This window comes from Bombus huntii, chromosome 1 (assembly GCF_024542735.1).
Source record: "Bombus huntii isolate Logan2020A chromosome 1, iyBomHunt1.1, whole genome shotgun sequence".
Lineage (NCBI taxonomy): Eukaryota > Metazoa > Arthropoda > Insecta > Hymenoptera > Apidae > Bombus > Bombus huntii.
The window spans coordinates 24,231,452-24,253,420 of NC_066238.1; the positions used below are offsets into that span (position 1 = coordinate 24,231,452).

A 21,969-nucleotide genomic window follows, 5' to 3' on the forward strand; every position below is an offset into this window, starting at 1 on the left:
ATTTAAGAAAAAAGTCTTTGCACTATTTGCTAACAACGTAAAAATTAAGCTTATCGTTACGTAACGAGTTTCATTTTATAGATAATTTTATTATATACAATTTCCTACTGACACTTTTTCACGTATGATAAATAATTTTTAAGATATAGAGGAAATGTAAGAAAGCTCGCGTTTTTTTTTTTATTTAATCGATATGATGTTTATAAAGTTATAAAGTTGCTTGTTTTGTAGGTTAGATTATATTATCTACATAACGTAGATATAAGATAGATATATAAGATAAACAGATCTATATAGATATATACGATATAGATTAAATTATATAGATAATATAATCTATATCGTTCCGAATCATATGATACAAAAACGTTTCTACTAAGAATTTGTTTCTAACACAATCAGATTATATTCGATTATATTATACAATCAGAATACATCTGATTATACAATCAGAATCAGTTTGTTTCGAATAGAATATTCGTAGGAGGGTCATTCCTCTCCGTGACAGTGAACAGACAGTTTTGTATCGAGTCAGAGACCAGCTGAGCATCTTAGGAGTAACGATAGTGAAATGCAATTCAAATTGTATAATTGAGAAATATTATAAACCGTTGTAAAACGTATATTACTTACAGATTATCCAAAGTGAAAAGGTGTAAATTTGGCTTTATGTTATGGTTTCGGTTCACGATAAGGATCCCGATATTCTTCTTATTGATTCTTAGGAAACATGCACGTGTGACGATAGTTAGACCTGATGATGCTGCACGACGCATGTAGAATGATAAGAAATAAGGACAGCTTCTCTTCATTCCTGGTTAGTATCACGCACAACACCGAACAAAGATCAGCTATATTCTTTTTAATAGAACCATCCATTTTTTAACACGTTAACCAATCTGTTATAGCATTTCTTATAAAAGGAGGATTGTAACCTATTTATGTCGAGAAACTATTAGTATCGAACAAAAAAACTTTGGAAAAACTGAACAACATAAATAAAATAATTAAATTTTGGGTTTTTGTCATATTTTGTCATTATAGTATTAACTATTTATATTTATATTAAATTATAATATTATATACTATTATAGTATTATTATTATATATTATAACTACATAATATTATATAGTATTATAAGTTAATAGTGCTATATATTAAGACATCCTTATATTATATTATGTATAAGGAACTTTATAAGGAACTTTATTCTAATATTAATGTAATTTGGGCACAAGATTTCACACTGCACTTCTCTCTTTTTTTGTCAACTGAGTCCTAGGCCATTATACAACGCTACATACATACTATGGAGGGGATACATACTTGTGTATGTTTTTGCTCTACGTATTCACTCTCGCACGCACAAATGTACCATATATACAACAACAACAAACCGCTCGTCTGATGCCGGTCTTAGTTTGAAAAACCTGACTACGGATTGGGAAAGGTGATAAATGATAAACCTTTTGACAAAAGGACTGATATCGAGTCAAACAGTTCAGTACTTCCCTCAGAATCTTGGCGATACATTGTATGTCTCATGAAGCATGCGACTTGGTGTCGCGAGACCAAGCACCGATTGTCAATTTTTCGTAACTGGACATAGACACATAGCTATCTCGTAACTATACTACTATTATCAGTACCAGAAATACGTTGGGTTGCTGTCGATCGTTCGGTAGTCGTCATATTATCTTTGAAGAGAACGCTTTGTATATAGTAAGTACCTATACTAATAAATTACATGTATGTCTTTAACATTATTATTTTGCATAGTGTTCTCCCTATAATATGCATTAATATATAATATAAAATTTAAAATTCATTTCTGGTGACTTGAAGAACATAAGTATAGTTTGTATGACTTGTGTATGGCTGTGCATTACGATATTTGAAAATTAATTAACAACAGTAATTAATTTAACTTTTTGGTATTATCGTAATAATAAATGATTATTCTTAGGAACAGAATTACTTTGTGCATGCACATACCTTAAAGTACTAAAAGCTAAATTACAACAAGATATGTAATGGATTAACAGTATACGATAATTAAAGAGAATGTCATTTTTTATAAATTACGAAAAATTTACTTATATCTGAACTAAGAAATGTTATAAATATCATAAGAAGGGAAACAGGAGAAATAAAATTAAAAGAGAGAATGAGAAAGAGTAACAGATGCTTTTCAGTAACGCTGACGTATACTAATTTGATATCTTAGACGTAAAGGTTAGGTGTTAAATCCTAAGCGAATCTAATGAAATATTTAGTTAAATATAACGTGTTAAAGTATTTACTTAGTTATGTTTATTCCAAATTGTTTGTTTCGATATAATTTTTGCAATATATTAAAGAATATATACTTCTGTAAATAGGAATATTTCTTTTAAAGTTGGAACAATCATATAAATATTGATATACGCGCATTATAAATTCATAATTTTATTTCATATATTTTGTTTCAGATAGAGAAATGAACACTTTTTTGCTCATTAGCAGTTGGTAGATAATAGTGTTAAATCATGAGACATAAATTGATATGCTAGTTCCGTTTGCTGTGAACACTATCAATGTAGTGAATGCTCTGCATGATTACAACTCTTCCGGTGATGCAAATAAGAAGGAAAACCTTTGTTTGAGTTAATGGATTAAAAACTATTTGAAAGTGGTCTGTAGAACAGTATAAATCACAGAGATGGCAACTGAAGTTACAGAGTCACAACCTTTCAAAAACTTAAAAGAATTATTTGATAACGTGGGTAATTTAAAACCATGGCCAGAAATTAAAGAATTAAGAGATTCAACCGATTATATGTACAGTGGTTTAGAAATAAGCGGAGAAAAAATGCAGTTAGAAAAATTGGATAGAGAAGTACAACCGAGAACGTTGCTTTGTCATGATATGAAAGGCGGTTACCTAGAAGACAGGTAATATTTATAGAAACCACTATATTTATTAATTCGTATATTATACATAATATACCCGTGATTTTTCAGATTTATAAATGGATCAGAATCTTATGGTTCTTACCTATTTTATCATTGGAGTGTTATCGACACATTTGTGTATTTTAGTCATCATTTCATAACTGTGCCACCTTTTGGATGGATTAATGTAGCACACAATCATGGTGTAAAAGTTCTTGGTACTGTAATTACAGAAAGAGAAGGTATCTGGGATGTTATACTTGAATCTCAGGAAGAAGTAAGACGGTTCGCAGATGCACTAATACTTGTTGCAAAATTTTATAAGTTTGACGGCTGGTTATTAAATGTTGAAAATACCATTAAAAGTGAGCAAGTTAATAATTTAATTTATTTCGTAAAATATCTGACAGAAAATATTCATGAAGCAATTAGAAATTCTGAAATTATATGGTATGATAGCGTAACCAATGAAGGAAAATTAAATTGGCAAAATGAGCTTAATAGTAAAAACATGTAAGCTTATTACATTCTTATACTTTTACAATTGTTTCTGTTTGTAAATCTTATTTAATGTTATAAATACAATATTTCAGAGATTTCTTTTTAAACTGTGATGGCATTTACTTGAATTATAACTGGACGAAATCAAAATTGAAAAACAGTGTGGCACTCGCAAAAAATCACAACAGAGATATTCATGATATTTATGTAGGACTTGATATTTGGGGAAGAGGTTGTCCTGGTGGCGGTGGATTTAATTCAACATATGTAATTATAATATTACTTATTTTATTGTAGCATATATTCATTTAATATTTCATTAAACCATTATAATCTACAGGCTTTACAAAAAATACGACACGAAGGACTTTCTGTTGCGATTTTTGGTCCAGGTTGGACTCACGAATTTTTTGGATCTCAGACATTCCAAGAAATAGAAGATCTATTTTGGGCACAGTTGTTTCCTTATTTATATGTTCATGTACCCATCTATGAAGACGAAGTATTCAAAACATCATTTTGCCGTGGCAGTGGCAGCTTGTATTATTGCTGCGGTCAGGTATATTAAATATCTCACATTATTTTTAACAAACTGAATTTATTACATGAATATATCATAACTGAAATGCACATATTTTACGCAGCCACTATATGAACAGGAAGGAAGAAATTTTATATACAAATCATTTTACAATTTATCCCTGCAAAATCCACAAATTTCAGTACCTATACCGCACATGAAATTTACATCCTCTCCTCAACTTCCAGAACCGAAAAGTGAAAACGATCGAAATGAGTGTTCAAAAGGACCGATACAATATGTTTATGAAACGAGGAAGAATGTTATTCGAGTATTAGAAAATGTTGTAAATATTGAAAATAAAATGCCAATGCTACATGTAAATAGCTTCGAATTTTGTAACCAGTTTTCTTTCGAAGGTGGTGGTTGCATAAAATTAATTACAAATGATCTTACAGCTACGTCATATCACAGGTGAGGGAGTTTTATATTTTATAATTAAATTTATGATAATTCGCACAATTGTATTTTTTATATTAACTATGTGTTTAAATTCATTTACAGACTATTTCTCGTTCACATCGAATTTCAACAAGACATTGTAGCAATCATTGCTTATAAAGAAATGGAGTCGTCCATAGCAAACGGAAGTCAACACAAACCAATACTAGTTCTCGGCAATAATACCGGCATAAAATCCATCTTTCATTATGAATCAAGGGATTTGGTTTCAAACTGGAAAAAATGGTAAGTCTACAAAATATAAATTTGAATATTTGCAACATAAAAAACAAAAAATAATTAAAACTAAAAAACATTTTATTAGAAGAATAAAATAATTGTAGAGATATGTAATGTCATTGCATTATATTAAATATTTATATAGCATGAGTTATGATTATACTCTGAATAAATGTATCTCACACACATATATTTTTCTTATTTAGAAAGCAAGTATATATATATATATATATATACTTGTAATTGATAATTTTTAAACATTTGTCCATACAATTTTCTAAGAACATAGCGTAATAAATGCAATTGGTTACATGTTACAAACGGATTAATTACAGTTAGCAATAGTTACTACCATTAATTGCTGCTGTTCAATATAAGGAACGTGTTAAAATTACATGATTCTCGGGAGTATATAACTTTAAGACTATTTTTCATTGTGCTATGTTCTTGGGATCTGCCATTTCAAAGTACGATAAACTAGAGCTCGAGCTTAAGTTCTTAGAACTACGACGTGAGACACAAAATACAGTTTCTAACATCTAAGTTAACAAAACGAAATTTTCGAATGAAAGTATATTGCATTACGTAAAATTTTTAAATATTTACAAGACTTTTAATTTTCATATTTTAAGAATTTATATAACAGTAAATTAAAAGCATCTATTTCAATGTTGAAAATTAAGCAAATTACATCAAAGAAAATTAGTTTTATAAAGAAAATTAATTGATAGTTAATAAATTATGATCTTATGTTGGACTGTTAGCTTCAATTTCTTCCTATAAAAGGTTCCATTTGGTTCTTTTAACAAGGATAGTTTAGGTATTATCTTAAATTTCAAATCTTAAACGGAGATATATCAAACCTTTAGTTTGAAAATTAATTTGAAGTTTTTAAAAGGTGTCTAAGTTTATAATCTTTTTTAACTGTTGCATAAATGCAAAAAGATATTGTATTTAAACGACAATTTAAATTGAAAAATTTTCACACAGGAGAATATTAACAATAATTTTACTATTAATTCCATGTAAAAAAAGAAGTAAACAACATTCAAATTATTGATTTATGTAAACTTATTTTTATTCGTTTCGTGAAATTACATGAACTTTTCTAAATTCCATAAAATAAAAATCTTTTTCAATGAAAAAACATTTTAACAAAAAAAGGAACTTCAACATTATAAAAAATAGGAAAAAAGGAAAAGTCTCTTAGATTTAAGGTATACACAAAAATTTTGTATGTTCCCGCTTTTTTCAACAAAATTACACAATACATAATTTCCTATCCCAGAATGAAAAATCTAGAAATGCCAATATAGTCTGATGTGTGATCTCGAAATTTTAAAAGCGTCGAAGAAGTCATGTTTGTATTAACGTTCGTAATCCCACATTCTTTCTATTTAACATGAAATTTTCCTTTTTGTTATCAGCGTTTATCTGACGAACATGAGGACTGTGAACGAAATTGGTATATCTTTCGCGAGGAGTAACGTCTGCTATCTGGGAGAGGTCATCCTCAAACAAAAGCAGCGACACCTGAACGGTAAGTCTGCTTCTCGTACTTTATACTGTCGCTTGCATTTCGCGTTCCCTCGAGAAATGTACATAGCAGGTGGATTGCGTCACAGTAAAAGTGTATTGCCAGAGGACGAGGGTTTTGACCGTGTAAAAACCGTTCTCCGACGATCAGACCCGGCTACATACACCTTTTCATCTTTGAGAACCACTTTAGTGAAAGGAATACCAACGTTTCACCATAGAATGTCTATCCAACATATCTTATCGCTCGATATTTCATGGGTCGGCTTCGCGATTATACGATAAGCCCATTTCTCATTGGTCGACCCTACGGTATTAGATGGAGATCGCCAAGCTAATCTTTGTCATTTTTCCTTCTGTCTCTTCTTCTTTTTTTGTTTATTCATGCACAGGCGCACGAAAGCATTTGAACAGTTTTGTACATATTTTTTAATATTATATATTATGTGTGTTGTACGAAACATTTTGAAATTCCGTTAACACTGTTATGAGATTCGATTATTATGATTATATTGGTGAAGTTTGAAGCGAATCTGAAAAAATATATAAAAATTACAAGATACCTAGTACAAGTATACATATATTTTGTACAGATCACAAGAATACTTAAGCAAGAAATTATTTATTACTAGATTCTGGATTTTTATGCAAATTGATATTTTTGGGAATGTAATTAAAAAAAGTAGAATTTATATAGAAAATTGTGTAATTATTTAGAAAGCTGCTGCTTTTTTGATTTCCATAATTTTTTCATATGTTGTAGAAATCAACATTTTTAACAACTTTTTTTGCACGTTATTGCCGGACTCTTGTAGTTTTTAAGATATGTGCAAAAAAACTGTTGGTACCACTACAGTGAATTCTGCCTATAGTTGGGTGTTCATAATAGCGTATGCGTTACTGTCGGCCTGATAAAATGATACCTAATTCAAACCTATACATATAAACTGTAAACAAAAGATAAGAATTAGGTTTGGGTTAGCCGTTATTTTATTGGATTAGGCTTCACAGCTGTCGACAGTCAGCATCAGCGTACAATAGGCAGAATTCACTGTAATGGTACCGACAGATTTTTGCAAATATCTCGGAGCAGTGGTTACACGTACAGGAAAAAGTTGTTTAGAATCATGCGGCCGACAACATATTAAAAAAGCATAAAAATTCAAGACGGCGGCAGCTTTCTAAATAATTACCAAGAATTGTTTTAAGTATCAAGTATCATGGAACACACTATATATCGGATATTTCACGTATTTTTTATACCATGTGAATTCTGTGCAATTTCTTACTTTCAAATTTCCTATAAATGCACGAAAATCCGCAGTCTATTCATTACATTAGTAAATCGTAATATTTAACGGGATCATAGTTAGCAATATTTATGTGTTTAAGACCATTATTCATAATGTATACTAAGTTTTTATTCAAATGTTTGCAATAAGTATCCTGTAATTTGTATATAGATTTTTAGATTGGTTTTATATTTTTACCATTATAATCATGACAATCGTATTTTATTAGAGTGCTAACGCAATTTCAAAATATTTTATGTGACTATTTTATATGATATGGACTTATGATTTTTCTATTTAAATACTTCCTTTAACCGGTATTGTATCTTTCACACTTTTTCGTGATTTAAATTTGTGCTTAATTTGCAACTTCATGTTTGCTACAGTTTAACTCGTTCGACGGTTATTTTTCCGATACAAGGGTACTTGCATTCCGCGGCGGTAATTTATTTGACGGAAAGACGAAAAATGTCTGTATGCCTTCTTATATGGAGAACGAACGGGGCCGCATGAACGAGGTCGCGACACCATAACTTCCACTACTTTTTTCATTCATTAGTCGCATTTCATAAATTGTATGCTGGATACGATTGACTTCGATTCATCATTTTCGATTGACACGTTAACGCAGAGATATACTAAGATGCTGGCGGTAAATCGATGACCCGGACTTTCTTTTTTCTTTAATTTCATTCATGGTACTTTATCTTTTTGTAATTTACATAATGTTGCATGATGGTACTAATTTCTATTGTTTCCTGTTTGCGTAATGTGGACCATTGGTAACTCACAGTGATACTGCTATTACATTTCCTTAACGCACACAGTGTATAATAATTTGCAAAATGTAAATTCTTTGTGATAATTCGACTTTAAAAGTATTGAATTATTCAGCACGTAGGCATAGAAAACTCTCAATGAATTGCCGATATATTAAATTTTGTAGGATGTTATGTTCTATGAAACTGATGGATAAAGCCATAAAAGTAAATTAAATGTCCGTATTTATTTCTAACGATGGAAAATTAATAGTTCAGCAAATGTACTAGAGTTATATAAACATTAAATCAAAATGCTAATTTATTATTTGTAGGAATTTATCACGTAATATCTCTTTTAATAATTTGCAACAGTAAATCAGTATAATTGCCATTATATATTGTAAATTATACTAGATATCATACAATTATATTAGAAATTATATTAGAAAAAGAACGAAGCCTTGTTTAAACAAAATTTATTCTTTATTGTCAATATATCCGTTTTTGATTTATTATTTATTTCTTTTATGGAGAATCATCATTTGTAAAATATCTTGTATTCGTGCGAAATAATTTGCTAATTTATCAAAGCAAAGTTATATTTTATTATTATATCAGTAGCCCACTAAAGTATTTACATGCTTACCATAGAACATTTTCATGAATCTATTATGTACTTCGTACGAAAATTTTTGGTATTTTATTAGCACTATAATGAAACATGTTGTCAAGATTATAATATTAGAATTTAAAACTAATGTGGAAATGTGTATAAAAGTTACAAGGCAATTATTGCAAATTAGTGCGAAGAATGAATAGTTGCTTTAAACATAATTAGTGCTAAAGATGGTCCCACTAAATATTAATATTTATTGAAATAACAGAAAAGTGACTATCTAAATAATTTTCTGATCTTTGTAGAGTTTAATTCATATTTTAGTTTAAACGATTTTGGTCATGAATAATCATTACAAATGATTAACAAATTTTTGATTATCGGTAACCAAATATTCATGAGAAAATATGGTTATCGGTAACCAAAACATATTTTCCATCAAAACCAAAAATAATTTCGGTCACCAACACTGATTATCCGTATAATCAAAAGATTTTTAATTATTTCTAATAGTTATTCGTAAGCAGGACACTAAAAAATTCATATGTCTTAATCATTTAATTTTCTAAGAAATTTTATTAACATTTAGCGATTGCTGTTTTCCATTTAAACAAAAACTTAATCGATTATCACTACTCATAAAATTTTTAAAAATATCTATTATTTTTGGCTTGTGGTTGAAATACTTTCGCGAGCTATTGTGTAGCTCTAGATATATTTTTAACTAATAAATATGTATATTAATTGTGCCGAATAGAAAGTTCTCGGTGGGCTACTAATGACCCAAGCCTGTTTATATCATATTAGGTAACGTTCGCTTTAACCATACAAAAATTGTGTCAATATAGCAATGTATTACCATACTACGTGATCGCATAGTGATCGATAACTTTGCGACTGACAAGTTGCGCGGTTTAAAATTCATGTCACATTGTATTACAAATCTTGACAATGCACAACACCCACTTCGAAACGAACGGTAAGTTGTAAGGAGGACAATCTGGTTGGCATTATTCGCGAGTATAGGTGTCGATGACACGCGAAATATCCGCAATTGTGGGATGTAGCACGTTCCACGTGTCCCATTTCAATTTCATATTTATCAGGAATCTTCTTACGACTCGTTGGCGTTACGAAACTTAATCCACGTTTATATCAATAATACGTAACTTCTTCAATTTTTCTCGCGACTTTTTTTTATTAAATTCCTTTAAGCTTTCCTTATGGTTGATTATGTTATTTAGGTCAGGAAGCAACACCCCGATAAAGTTCTATATTCGCAAGAAATTAAAATTCGAGATTTGCTGAAGTGGAGGAAGAATTTAAAGCGTGCGCTACTTGAAATATCAGCGAACTGATTTTAGAACCGGACAATTCTTGCAATATTTGTTGTAGATATTTACATTAGAAAATGTTATCAGGATAACATTTTTGATTCAAATTTTATTTCTGGGGGTTATGAGCCTTATTTTCATAAAAAAACGGAAATATTTACATATATGTGTATACTTGTTTATGTATGTAGAAATATTATATATATATCGATAATAACTATAGAATTTTGAACAGTCGTAATGTCGTGAAAAATGTATCATCAGCAATTTGTGCGCGTATATTTCACTTTGTTATTCCTGTTAAATTAAATTACATCTTCGAGTAAATTTCAAGGATAAGAAGCTTTCCCTTTAACCCCTTAACCTACGATTTACGTTCGAGAATTTGCGTTTTGTCCGATCATCTACTACGGGCTATGCCCGTAGTTGTAGGTTAAAGGGTTAAGATATAGTACCTATAAGGTAGGTACTTACACAGATTGTTGTACAACTTTTTTTCTTTAAATTTATTTACTTAACTCTTTCGTCTCTATGGCTGAAATATTTAAAAAATGGTCGGGACAATATTCCTCGTGCGACACTGTAGAGGAGATATCTCGGGTAACTTTTTATCAAAACGATGCAAAACGTGTAAATTGGATTGCCGTATCTGTCTTCGATCGTTCATCTACTTCCACCTTGAAAAACTAGATATTCTTTATTTCCCCGAGAACTGTTGTATTAAGGAAATTGATTGGAGATGGTCGTTTGCTTGATTTTAAAATATAACAATTTTAACACTAGGTTTACGGACATTTCGAATGCGTCAAATAGACACGTATAGATATAGGTATACCACATAGAAAGCTTCAAAAAAATTACTCGACCATTTGCGGAGAGACGCGATCGCGAGAAAGCACGTCAACGGGAGTCGTAAATTCCCGTTACGATTAGATAATCGACGCCACGAACTCATCGATCCCCTGATTTTTGTTACGATAATACGGGTGGTTCAATTGAGTTTACACTGAATTAGCAGGTATAAATTAATGTTTATTCCAACAACTTTGTAAAGAAGATAATTACACTGATGCGTATGTATAAGTTAAGTAAGTGATTGATTTAAGGGTAGAAACCCGGCAATGACACGTTGACTATTCTAACGATGAAGAATAAGTAAGGTAAAATGACGATGCTGTGTCGGAGGAAAGCTAGTGATGGGTGTGTCTAACGCAAGGGATCATCGGATTTGTTGATGACAATTTTGGTTAGGAAAGTGAGGGCAGTAGACATTGCTTCTGATTGGATAAAAGAAGGTTGTTGGACTAGGAAGGGTCTTAGCCGCCCTCGATAGAAAGTTGCTAGTGTGAAGTATCATACGTGAGAAAAACTAACTTTCCCGTGTCTTCCCGTAGTAAACAATAAGCTTTAGAACCGATCGAGTAAAGAGATGTTTGTTCTGTCTGAAGGATCTTAGCTAGAAAATTCCTGAGATCTATGATAGGTCCTTAAGACTATTGAGGGTACGACGTAACAACTAGAAAGCTTTGAAAATAAATGAATTTCGATATCTTGTTAGATGGATAAAAGAAAAATGTAAACGGCTCGTGTAATTTTCCGCATGCAATTCGAAATACGTCAAAATGACGTCTCCCGTAAACCTAGTGTTACTATCACTGTATACTATGAGCTACTAAGGTTACAAGCGTTTATGTGTTCCAATGTAAGTATGTGTGTATAAGTGTTTGATTGTACCGAACTGTTCGAGTATAGGAGTATAGGTCTGATTTCGTTTGAGTCCATCTGAACTTGGTTTGTACAGGATTCGCATTGATTGGCTGCCGTGTACACTGCTAATTTTCCAAACAACGGCATTTTGAGTATCGCGGCGACACTTGCGCTCTAGTCGCACCCTTTCTTGGTGACGATGGACTAATACCTGAACGTATAATAGGTGGAAATATTATCGTAAAGTTGGACAGTGGTTAAAATTTGCAACCTTTGATAAAAGCATTAAGTAGAGTTACCGATTAGATGAAAACCTGGAATAAAACCTCGAATGCTGTATAGCGCATTTTGATCAAACTTGAATTAGTAGATCATTTCAGAACACAGATTGCAGATATTTCGTCAGAAGGCGATGTAATGTTGAATACAAGAAGCACGTTACGTGTTTGGAACTTATGAAACAGTATAACGCGGTAACTTCACCAAAATTCTAAATAGACCTTTATTCTAGATTTCCATTCAATTGATCTAACCATAGCTGAGGTCGTACGCATTCCACACACATACGGGCACTTACGTCAGTTTTTTGAAATCAGTTCCTATCATTGTTACCTGTTCAACAATGAGTCATAAAATTGGAGTTTTCAGAATATAGATTAGAAGTAAGTTACAACTGTTCCCTTTTACAAGGATACGATCTTTTTAGAAATCTCACTACAAACGAAGAGCTGATTCTGGACGAGGGTCTAGATATTAATTGTTGCAATCGGAAGTTGTAAACTTTGACCACTAACCGATGTTATGACATCTCCATATCACTACCGCATATTATATATGAGATATTCGCTTTTTCCGCAAGACCGCGGGATTTCCGCCACGTCATTTAGATAACGAGTTGCCATTACGAAGTATTACTTAATTAGCTTTCGGAAATATCGAATTTATTATACGTCTACGGCTATTGAGCACGAGGGAAATTAAAAGCCTTTAGAAGGAAAGTTACTGTTGATATACTAAATTCTTTTTTTTTTTTATTTAGGATTAGATATTCAAACTTGTCTTGCAGGTTTATACAGCTCTAAAAATAGTCTTCCTTTGCTATCAAATTATAAGTTTTGTCCGGAACATAAATAATTATAGTTTTGTTAGTCAAAGTTTGATCTTTCCTTTACACGAAACGACATGAATTTGTGTATATTTAAAATTGCGAAAGTAAACTGTCTCGTCTAAAACAATATTTTAGTGCATTAAATATAAATTTTATTAAAAGTTATAGAACAATTTTAATTTTTTATAAAAATGAAATTTAGTATATTCTGCATTGTACTGCTGTATACACCGGTTAATAGCTAAATATTATATGAATATCATTTTCAATTGAGGATTGGATATGTGTATCAATATTTTGAACATAAAAATTGTTTTATTTAGTTATAAAGTAAAATAAAGTGGTAACTGCAGAAACCTAGAGTTAGTAATTAAAAGAATGAATGCTACTATGAGTAGTAATGATTAATTCTAATGAATTAGAAATGAATTCTGATTCATGGCATGCTTAGTTGTACATGATAAAAACGTTACACAATAGTATAATCGACAATTATCACGCAATTAATTGTGTCTTTCAGACTTCACAAATCTTCATTATTTTCAAGCGCTACGCTAACAGATTTCATTTACAGAAAAACTTCTAATTAATAAAGAAATATTTTCCATTATTTATATTTATAAGACAGGAATTTCAAAATTACCTCAGTGGTAGGACATATTTCAGGAAAACAACAAATGGGATATACTGGTCAGTGAATGTCATTAAATTTTGACTTTTTAAAAATACGACGATACTTGTGGAATGATCTATGTACATATGTATGTGTCGGGTTTGTCGGGTAAATATTTATAATGTTTCCACTTAGTAGGCATGTATTTTATTGTCTTTAAATACTTTTAAATACTTTTATTTATATTTATATACTTTTTTATAGTATTTAAATACTTTTAGTAGTATTTAAATACTTTTTATTATATTTTAAAATATTTTTAAATACTTTTATGATTTTTACGAAATATGTACTTGGACGAAATAGCTTGCAGCATCTGTGTACACTTTCCGATTTGTTTCAAACCTTACCAATAGCATCATGATAGTCTCATCATAGTAGTAATAAAATTTCAAGATGTTCAGGTGTCTACAAGTGTTCGAATATTTTTCCATCACTTTTATATAATATTATTATTTTATATGTCGGGTTTGTCGGGTTGGCGTTAATCTTAGGGGCGCGTAGCGTATCTTCATTAGGACAAGCCAACGTCGTTGTTCAATGGAGATTATATTTACAATTATATGTACAAATGTTGATTTAACAGAGTTTGACAATTAAACGTGGTAATTAGACACTCTTGATGTTAAAGACAATGTTCTTAGGTTCAATAACGAATCCACGGTCAACGGGGAAAACTCTTTGTACAATAGAATATATTTTGAAACACAAAGTGACGTTAGCTGTGACGCACGGTATCTTCTGACTGACTGACAAGACGATGCGTGTAAACTCTCTAAGGTGATCACAAGAATAAAAGACTGATACGATCACATTTGTCAATTGCATATTGACCGGGGATATCGACAAAATTCCAGGCGCCGTTACTAGGCAAATCCGCATAGAGCCGACATTGCTCCTGCCCGGGGTTCGATTGTTAATACAACGTGTGTCTCACAATATTGGCACTTCTCTGTTAGGTAAAAACGTTCATCCCGTGACCGTGGCTACGTTCGGCGACCAGTTGTGTCACCTCGAGCCCAAGCCCACTGTCGCAAATCTCGGGCAAACATAATCAGATCGTATCGCAACAACTACTTCTAAGTTCTATTATTTAAGTACAGCTATAATAAATAGTTTAGACCAAAGTATCGGGGATCTTCCGAAAATTTCAAAAGAAAGGCCCGATGTCCCTATATCTCCGATATATATAATACTTACATACATATATTTGCAAGGACTGTAATCAATCTAAGTAAGGTTAATTCTTTTTGTAAATTTTTAATTCATTCATTTTAGACGTTTCTGGTTAAGAAATCACCTGGTTAATAGGTTAACAATTTTCTATCTGCCTTGGCCAGTATGAAATTATTCGAAATTTGGTGTTTAATCGCAGCCATCGACACACTCGGTGCGTGAAAAAAGCAATCGCGTGAAACTTAGCCGGGCAATCGATGCGTTCCAATGATCTGTTACAGCATGGTCCAATACCGTTTAAACCGTAACCGACAATAATCAACAGTTTCACTGACCACGGTGATAAAGTTAGCGCTAGCAATTTTCGGGCGTGCACCAGACACTAATGGCTACCATCCATTGCGAGCTCTGATGTTCTCGAAGCGAACAGCCACGGGCCGGTTGCTCGTTTGTTTTAACAGTCACATCGCGAACGAGCAACCCAAATTACGTTCTGTCTACCGTGTGTCGCAATAACAACTATTTGTAATCGGAGAATGCGACCGGTTCATTGATATTCTTGCGGTTATCGGGTCGAATTTTTCTGCGGTTCTACCTGCTGTTACACTTTGCATTATAAGACTTCTTTCTTTCTTTCTTTTTTTCTTTTCCTTTTTCTTTCTTTCCTTTGTCCACCATGTATGTTTCGCTTGCCAGTTACGTCAAGTACTACTTGTACACAGTGGCTCATGAAAGTTTTCCAACACTTACCATAGAACATTTTTATAGATATGTACGTTATGCATGTTATGACACTGCTGACGTTTATGCAAATGTGCTTTTTTATAGAATGCAAATGGAAGGACGAAATTTATATAAAGATAGAAGTTTGTTAGAATGATTAGGAGACTGTAAAAATATATTGTTTTATTTCACTATTCTTTGTATGATGCATATTTTGCATATTTATGTATAAGGACATATGCAAAACGTATCACGTATTTATGTGACATATTTATCTCGTCAAACATGATACATAATTAAAAAATCTATTGATTCCACAAGAAGATAATAAATATGGCTTTTGATTATTAGTTTGTCATTGATCTGTATATTTTATATTCGTGAATTGTTAAAGTATATCGACAAAACCGTGCACGTACTGTGACTCGTGGAAGCCACTCTCTGCACTTACAGAAATTTTTATCGATATATTCTATTTGCTATACGTTAACATTTTGAAGTTTCATCAGTGCTGTAATGAAACACAACTATCATAACTACACTGCTCAAATTTGTAACGAATCTGAAAATATATATAGAGGTTACAAAAATTATTATATTATATTATATTATATCGCATTATAATAACAAATTGCGTTTTGCGAAAAATCGCACATGATATTTTTTTTATTTATCGAAGCTTTTGATGTTATTATCTACAGCTGTCTACTGTATAAATACTTACACCTTCGCGGAACGCACATTGCTTTCGATTTGCATGTAACCTTTCACAGCTATTATTCTTCTACACGGTCTTCTAGTTACCTGTGCGTGACAATTGTGTACGCATTATAAGAAAGTATTTTTTTTAATTGTCTTATAGTTTCTTTGCATTGTTCTGCTCTTAAATATCGCACGATTTATGAATTAACTTTTATCCTATTAAGCAAGTAGTTGACCTTTAACCAGAGATTTCTATGCTTACGCAATTAAAAATTAATGGCAAATCGATTTAATGTATCATTATCAGTTTACATGAATTTAGCGTAATCTTTTACATTACTTAGTAATGATATTTATTAAGAAAGTATTTCAGTTTCAAGCACCACTTTCTAGACTTACTTCGGAATTCTTTTATTTAAAATCTGCGAGACTCTTCGGTATCAATTCTTTCACTTTTATTTATTTATGTTTCAAAAATATTCACCATTCTTCGTGTCGTAAGTGGATACAATTGAAATTAATCGAATTATAAAGCATTTAGTGCGGTTTTTTAAGAAAATATTCTATATTCTATCGGCTAACAGGTTCCTAACCGAAACTGATTTATCTTCGATTAACGCACTAGGACTACCGATGAGGAAGATATAAAATTTACACCACAGAAACCAAAATGAAAAATTACATGAAAAGATACACGGTACTAGGAGAAAAATAAATCCTCATTCGTTTATTTAACAAAAAATTATTCAAATCTCTAATAGTGTGCCATTGTAAATCTATGAAATTTCTATAAAAAATTTCGAATTAGTTATTTCGCCTACGCTGTGGTGGTTCTGTCGTTAACTCTGATCGCTTATAGAAGTTTTCGATCAAAGGATGACCCTAGTTGATAGGTTAAAATTCATCGGAGTCTTGATACCGAAAATCATGCACCGTAAAAGTAAAATTCATTTGACATGTGGGACGATAAACGGTACCAAAATCGTGTTACATCGCGCGATCGAACCTATTGTCGAAAATGCGATAAAACGGCGTATGATGACGTGCTATAGGAAAATAATGGTTCGTTATCTCGATACTAGATACTCGTTCGACAGCAACTATAATACTTTTAAGGTCCTTGATACGGTGTTTAAATTACGTCAACGATGGCCAGCTCGTACGATTCACGGAACGTATAATCTTCGACAGCGAGGATCGGCTCTGTTATGGTCGATAAAGCGAAAGAATGTCGTCTCTAGTCCTTAAGATATTGCATAAACGTTCTTTCGCAACTATTCTAAGTACCAGTATCTTGGACGTTTCTTTTGAACCGTGCCTCCTCGACCGTGTTTACGGCGGAAGATCGATGACTTCTCTCTTCCGTCATCCATACCGTGTTGGCGCATCCTTCAGCTTCCATCCGCGTGTAGGAAGCATCACAGTGGGTGTTGAACTCCGCTAGAAGAATTTTACAGGAATTACCAGAGGTTTGAGTACTTCTTGAAAGAATGTGTTCTTTTTGGCGTTCATTTATTCGTGCGGTTTGCAATTTCTGTAGCACATTTATTAATAATTATAAAAATATAAGGGAATGTTACTAGCATTAATGTGGAAGTCTTTGCAACAGTTGAGAGGAAGCTCCTTCATCTGACTTCAGAAACTAAAGAATCTGAATATAAGACTGCCAAGTTAACGAAACACTTGTATTAGGTTTAACGAATCTAAATGTCAGCTTTGTTATTGCATATTGACTTTTGAAAGTCAATCTAATCGCGTCGTCATATTTTATTACATGTACAGAGATTATGAAGCGAGTATAAGGTGATTATAATTTTATATAGTCACAATACTTGTTATTATTATTCATTATATTAGTAATGCACAGTATTTGGTAAAACTATCTTTTCCATTAATCATATTAATTTAAGACTGCTATTCACGCTGTATTACTCTTTTAATTGATGCATATTTGCGATTACTGTGCCATAAGCTTTACATACACTTCCAGATTGATTTCAAATTTTATCGATATAACTATGATTGTCGTGTCTCATTGTGGAACTAATGAAATTTCAAAATATTTGACATAACACACGTAATATAAAAAATTTCTATGATATGTGTTCGAAATTGGAATACTTTTTTGAGCTGCTATATTTTGTTGAGATGAGTTTTCAACGAAAATTCGATTGGTTAAAGCGAGATCGGATAAAAAGGCGTCTACTGTATTGAAGAATATTTGAGGATAAAGTTTGCAATATCAAATGCTCGTATCAAGTACCTAAGTTAATCGAGAACAAAATAATGGGAACTGAATTGCCGGTTGTGTCAGTAGCATTCGAAATGTGCACTCTGAAACGATGTTTTGTGTGAATCGCGTCCCTTGTTTCTAACACTGCAAATAAACTTTCTACTGTCATTTAAGCAAGATTTTCAAGGCTTTCACGAACATGATCTTTATAGTTACACTATTGTTCGAAGCTTCTAGTGTTTCTCTTGCACAATAATTTATTAGCTAATAATATTACTGAATTGACAACTGACAAGTTGTGCGTTGTAAACTTTTACACGAACAGCTCTTACAATTTTAAATCGAATAGGATAACCGATTAACCTATTGTCCTTTCGTAAGAAAATTTACTAGCACTGGAAATTTGTAATAATATTACTTCGGTTGTGAAATTGTGCTTTCTATAAAATTATTTTCATGCTTCGGCAACACATTTAATATTCTCAAGAATATACGCGTTTAACATTCGCAAGAAATCTCACATCGGCTTGATGTAACATACAATTGAAGATTACAGGAACAGAGGATTACAGGATAACTCTGACTTTTACGTTATTCGGTAAATAAGAGAATGTACTTTAACATAGCATAGCTACAAAGAGGAGTAACTTGACCGATGCAAAAAAATGAGCCTTTTAGCAGTAGATGATAAGTTCATCAAGTTTTATGAAAAAACTAACGACGCATTTAATATCTACGATATGATAATTTGAACTTGAGAAATTAATGTGATATAAATAAGTTTCTAGAGAACTCTTTAACCAAATTTGATAATAAAACAGGTTTCATAATGTGTGACTGGTTAATAAGATACCGAATTATAAAAATGTTCTTATGTGCAATACAAAAGGTGTATGTAACACGTTTTTCCATTATTCCTGTGATCTTCAATTATTATATATTTAACGATAATGCTTTTATTTATCAAACTGATGTCGAAAATTGCGAAATAGTTCGTACAAACTATTTCTAATTTTCCTCAAACGTACAAGTTATTTAATACTAAAAAAAAATAATGAAGAAGTAATACTCACATGTAGAACACGCTGACTCCAAGCATGCGATGATGAAACACAGGTATCGTGGACACAAAGGTAACAAGACACACTTTTAGTCACTTTAAAAATCGTTTACATTGCATATATACATAACAATAAAATTGACCTTTCATTATAAAACTATACTTTGTATTGGGAATATGAAGACGTTAAGGACATATTAACGTTGACATCAAACATATGTTAATACCAAAGACAGAATAATATCGAAGATATGTAAATACGTAAAAACGTGCCAAAAGGATTGATTATACTGTCAACTTTTTTTTTATTTATTTATTAAAATTTACAATCAATTCTCGCATTGAGAATTTTCAGTAATTTTTTCTGGCGTGGCGCAGTGACATGGCTAATTATTTATAAGTTAATACTTATTATAGATAAGAATAATTTATAAGTAAGTGTTATAAATAAGTAAATATTACTTAATTTAAATAACTAATTGAATCTAACATTTAGGTCTAGCGGGTAGTGTCTCTTCAGCTTGTGGATCTGGTCCGACGTATCAAGTAGTCCAGTAATTAGGGGGTTTCGATGTTTGTTGACTCTTTTGCTATATCTGTCGCTATATTTTGCTAATTCCTCTTTGACTGTTGGTATCTTGAGATCGCGATGTATTAATTCGTTGGTGACATACCAGGGTGCATTTATAATGGATCTTAGCGTTTTCGATTGGAAGCGTTGAAGTATATACTGTCAACTAGCTATCGTTCTGTTATTTAATTTTATGACATTTTGAGTGAGGAAGTGCTTAATCTTAGTATGTATATAAACATAATTTAAGTTAACTTCCATATTGTGGTGCAAAATTCTGCAACACACGGTATGTGCAGGTAGCAAATTCAATATCCTTGTAGCGTTGTAGAGCATAAAGTATAGATTTAATAAAAAATTGCACAAAAATGTTGAACTACCATCCAGTTAACAGAACTCTGAGATGTTCGACAAGATTCTTTTGAAATTTCAGGAGTATGATTATAATAGATGATATATTTTATTGTATATTATATATATAATAAATAAGTAAATGTATATATATAACTTGTTTTCATTTATGATACTATTTTCATCTTTTTTTCTACACATCTACTTACGCATCTGGTCGTCATATTGCAAGAATCATATGACATTGCTGAAGAACTGCAACATTCATTTTTTATACACTACTTTCAAATCCGGTCAATCATTGACTCTACAGATACAAATCTGCAATTTGTGCACTAAGATTTGAAGTTGGAAAGAATAAACAGGCAAAATGTATGTATATGTCTAACTTATAACCAATGAATCCGTCTATTGTAATATGATAATAGTAAGACTATAACGAAAATAATGTACACATACAAATGTATTCAGATCCGTAGGAATGATGACTCTAAAGTTAACAATTTCCATGACAGGAATAAAAATAATGTCATAATCAATAACGCATAATTTTAAAGACGTAAAAATTGAAGAGACGATATATAAATATTTGAAGCATTCAAAGTGTAGTATTTTTTATAGTATTTGGCAGGTGTATACATGTATAAGGGATAACGTAAAAATATTTATTATAATATACAAAGATAATACGCGAATATTAGATACGTATAAATATTATAATACTATGTACATGTGGAAATTGGATTTGTGAAAATTTAGAATGAAAAATGATTAGTATCTTGTAAAATTTGACGGACAGGATAAAAACTAAATTAAAAGTAGTGAAGAGGAAAAATAAATTACGCTAGCGGTTTAACATCTGAGAGAATTACGTACTAGTTTTTTAGCAGTATTAATTTTCTTTGGTTCTACGTTGTATTCACGTCTGGACAAAATTTTCTGACGTATGTGTTCACATATTTAACTGAAAAACACATTCTTGTTTCTACAAATAATTATTCTGGTTTCAAATTTGTCTATCTGTTTACTCTTCTCGTCAGAAGATTTATAAAAATTTCCTCAGCGTTAACTAATGCAACTTCAAAATGAAAACATCCATTTACACGAAACATATAAATTTCTCACAACGACATGATATGAAGAAATAAAATTTGCATAATATGATAATTCGAATCTTTGAAGAAACCGTATTTATAGTTGCGCCGTTAATTTATTCTGTTTGACATGTATATGATTAAAATACCCTTGGCGTAAATTTTATTATAAATCTTTAAATATTTAATTATAAATCTTTCAAAAGGGACGAAGGGTTATATATCTTTATAAATTTATCGGGATATCATCGAATTTATTTCTGTATAGAAAGACATGACATAATTCTTTCATGGAGGTTCAATGACACACACGTATTTCTATTTCACTTCTATTG

General features: G+C 31.3%; 1 protein-coding gene across 1 annotated transcript in view; it reads left to right on the forward strand.

Moving 5' to 3' along the window:
- Positions 1-495: 495 nt before the first annotated feature.
- The window catches only part of LOC126866405 (uncharacterized), a 37,574-nt gene continuing 16,100 nt past the window's right edge, over positions 496-21,969 (forward strand). The window contains exons 1-8 of the mRNA XM_050619945.1: positions 496-1,723; positions 2,473-2,935; positions 3,005-3,448; positions 3,529-3,703; positions 3,777-3,995; positions 4,081-4,430; positions 4,521-4,703; positions 6,125-6,237. Of these exons, the coding sequence (XP_050475902.1) occupies positions 2,703-2,935; positions 3,005-3,448; positions 3,529-3,703; positions 3,777-3,995; positions 4,081-4,430; positions 4,521-4,703; positions 6,125-6,237 (1,717 nt within the window). The 5' untranslated portion in view covers positions 496-1,723; positions 2,473-2,702. The remainder of the gene's footprint in view (positions 1,724-2,472; positions 2,936-3,004; positions 3,449-3,528; positions 3,704-3,776; positions 3,996-4,080; positions 4,431-4,520; positions 4,704-6,124; positions 6,238-21,969) is intronic.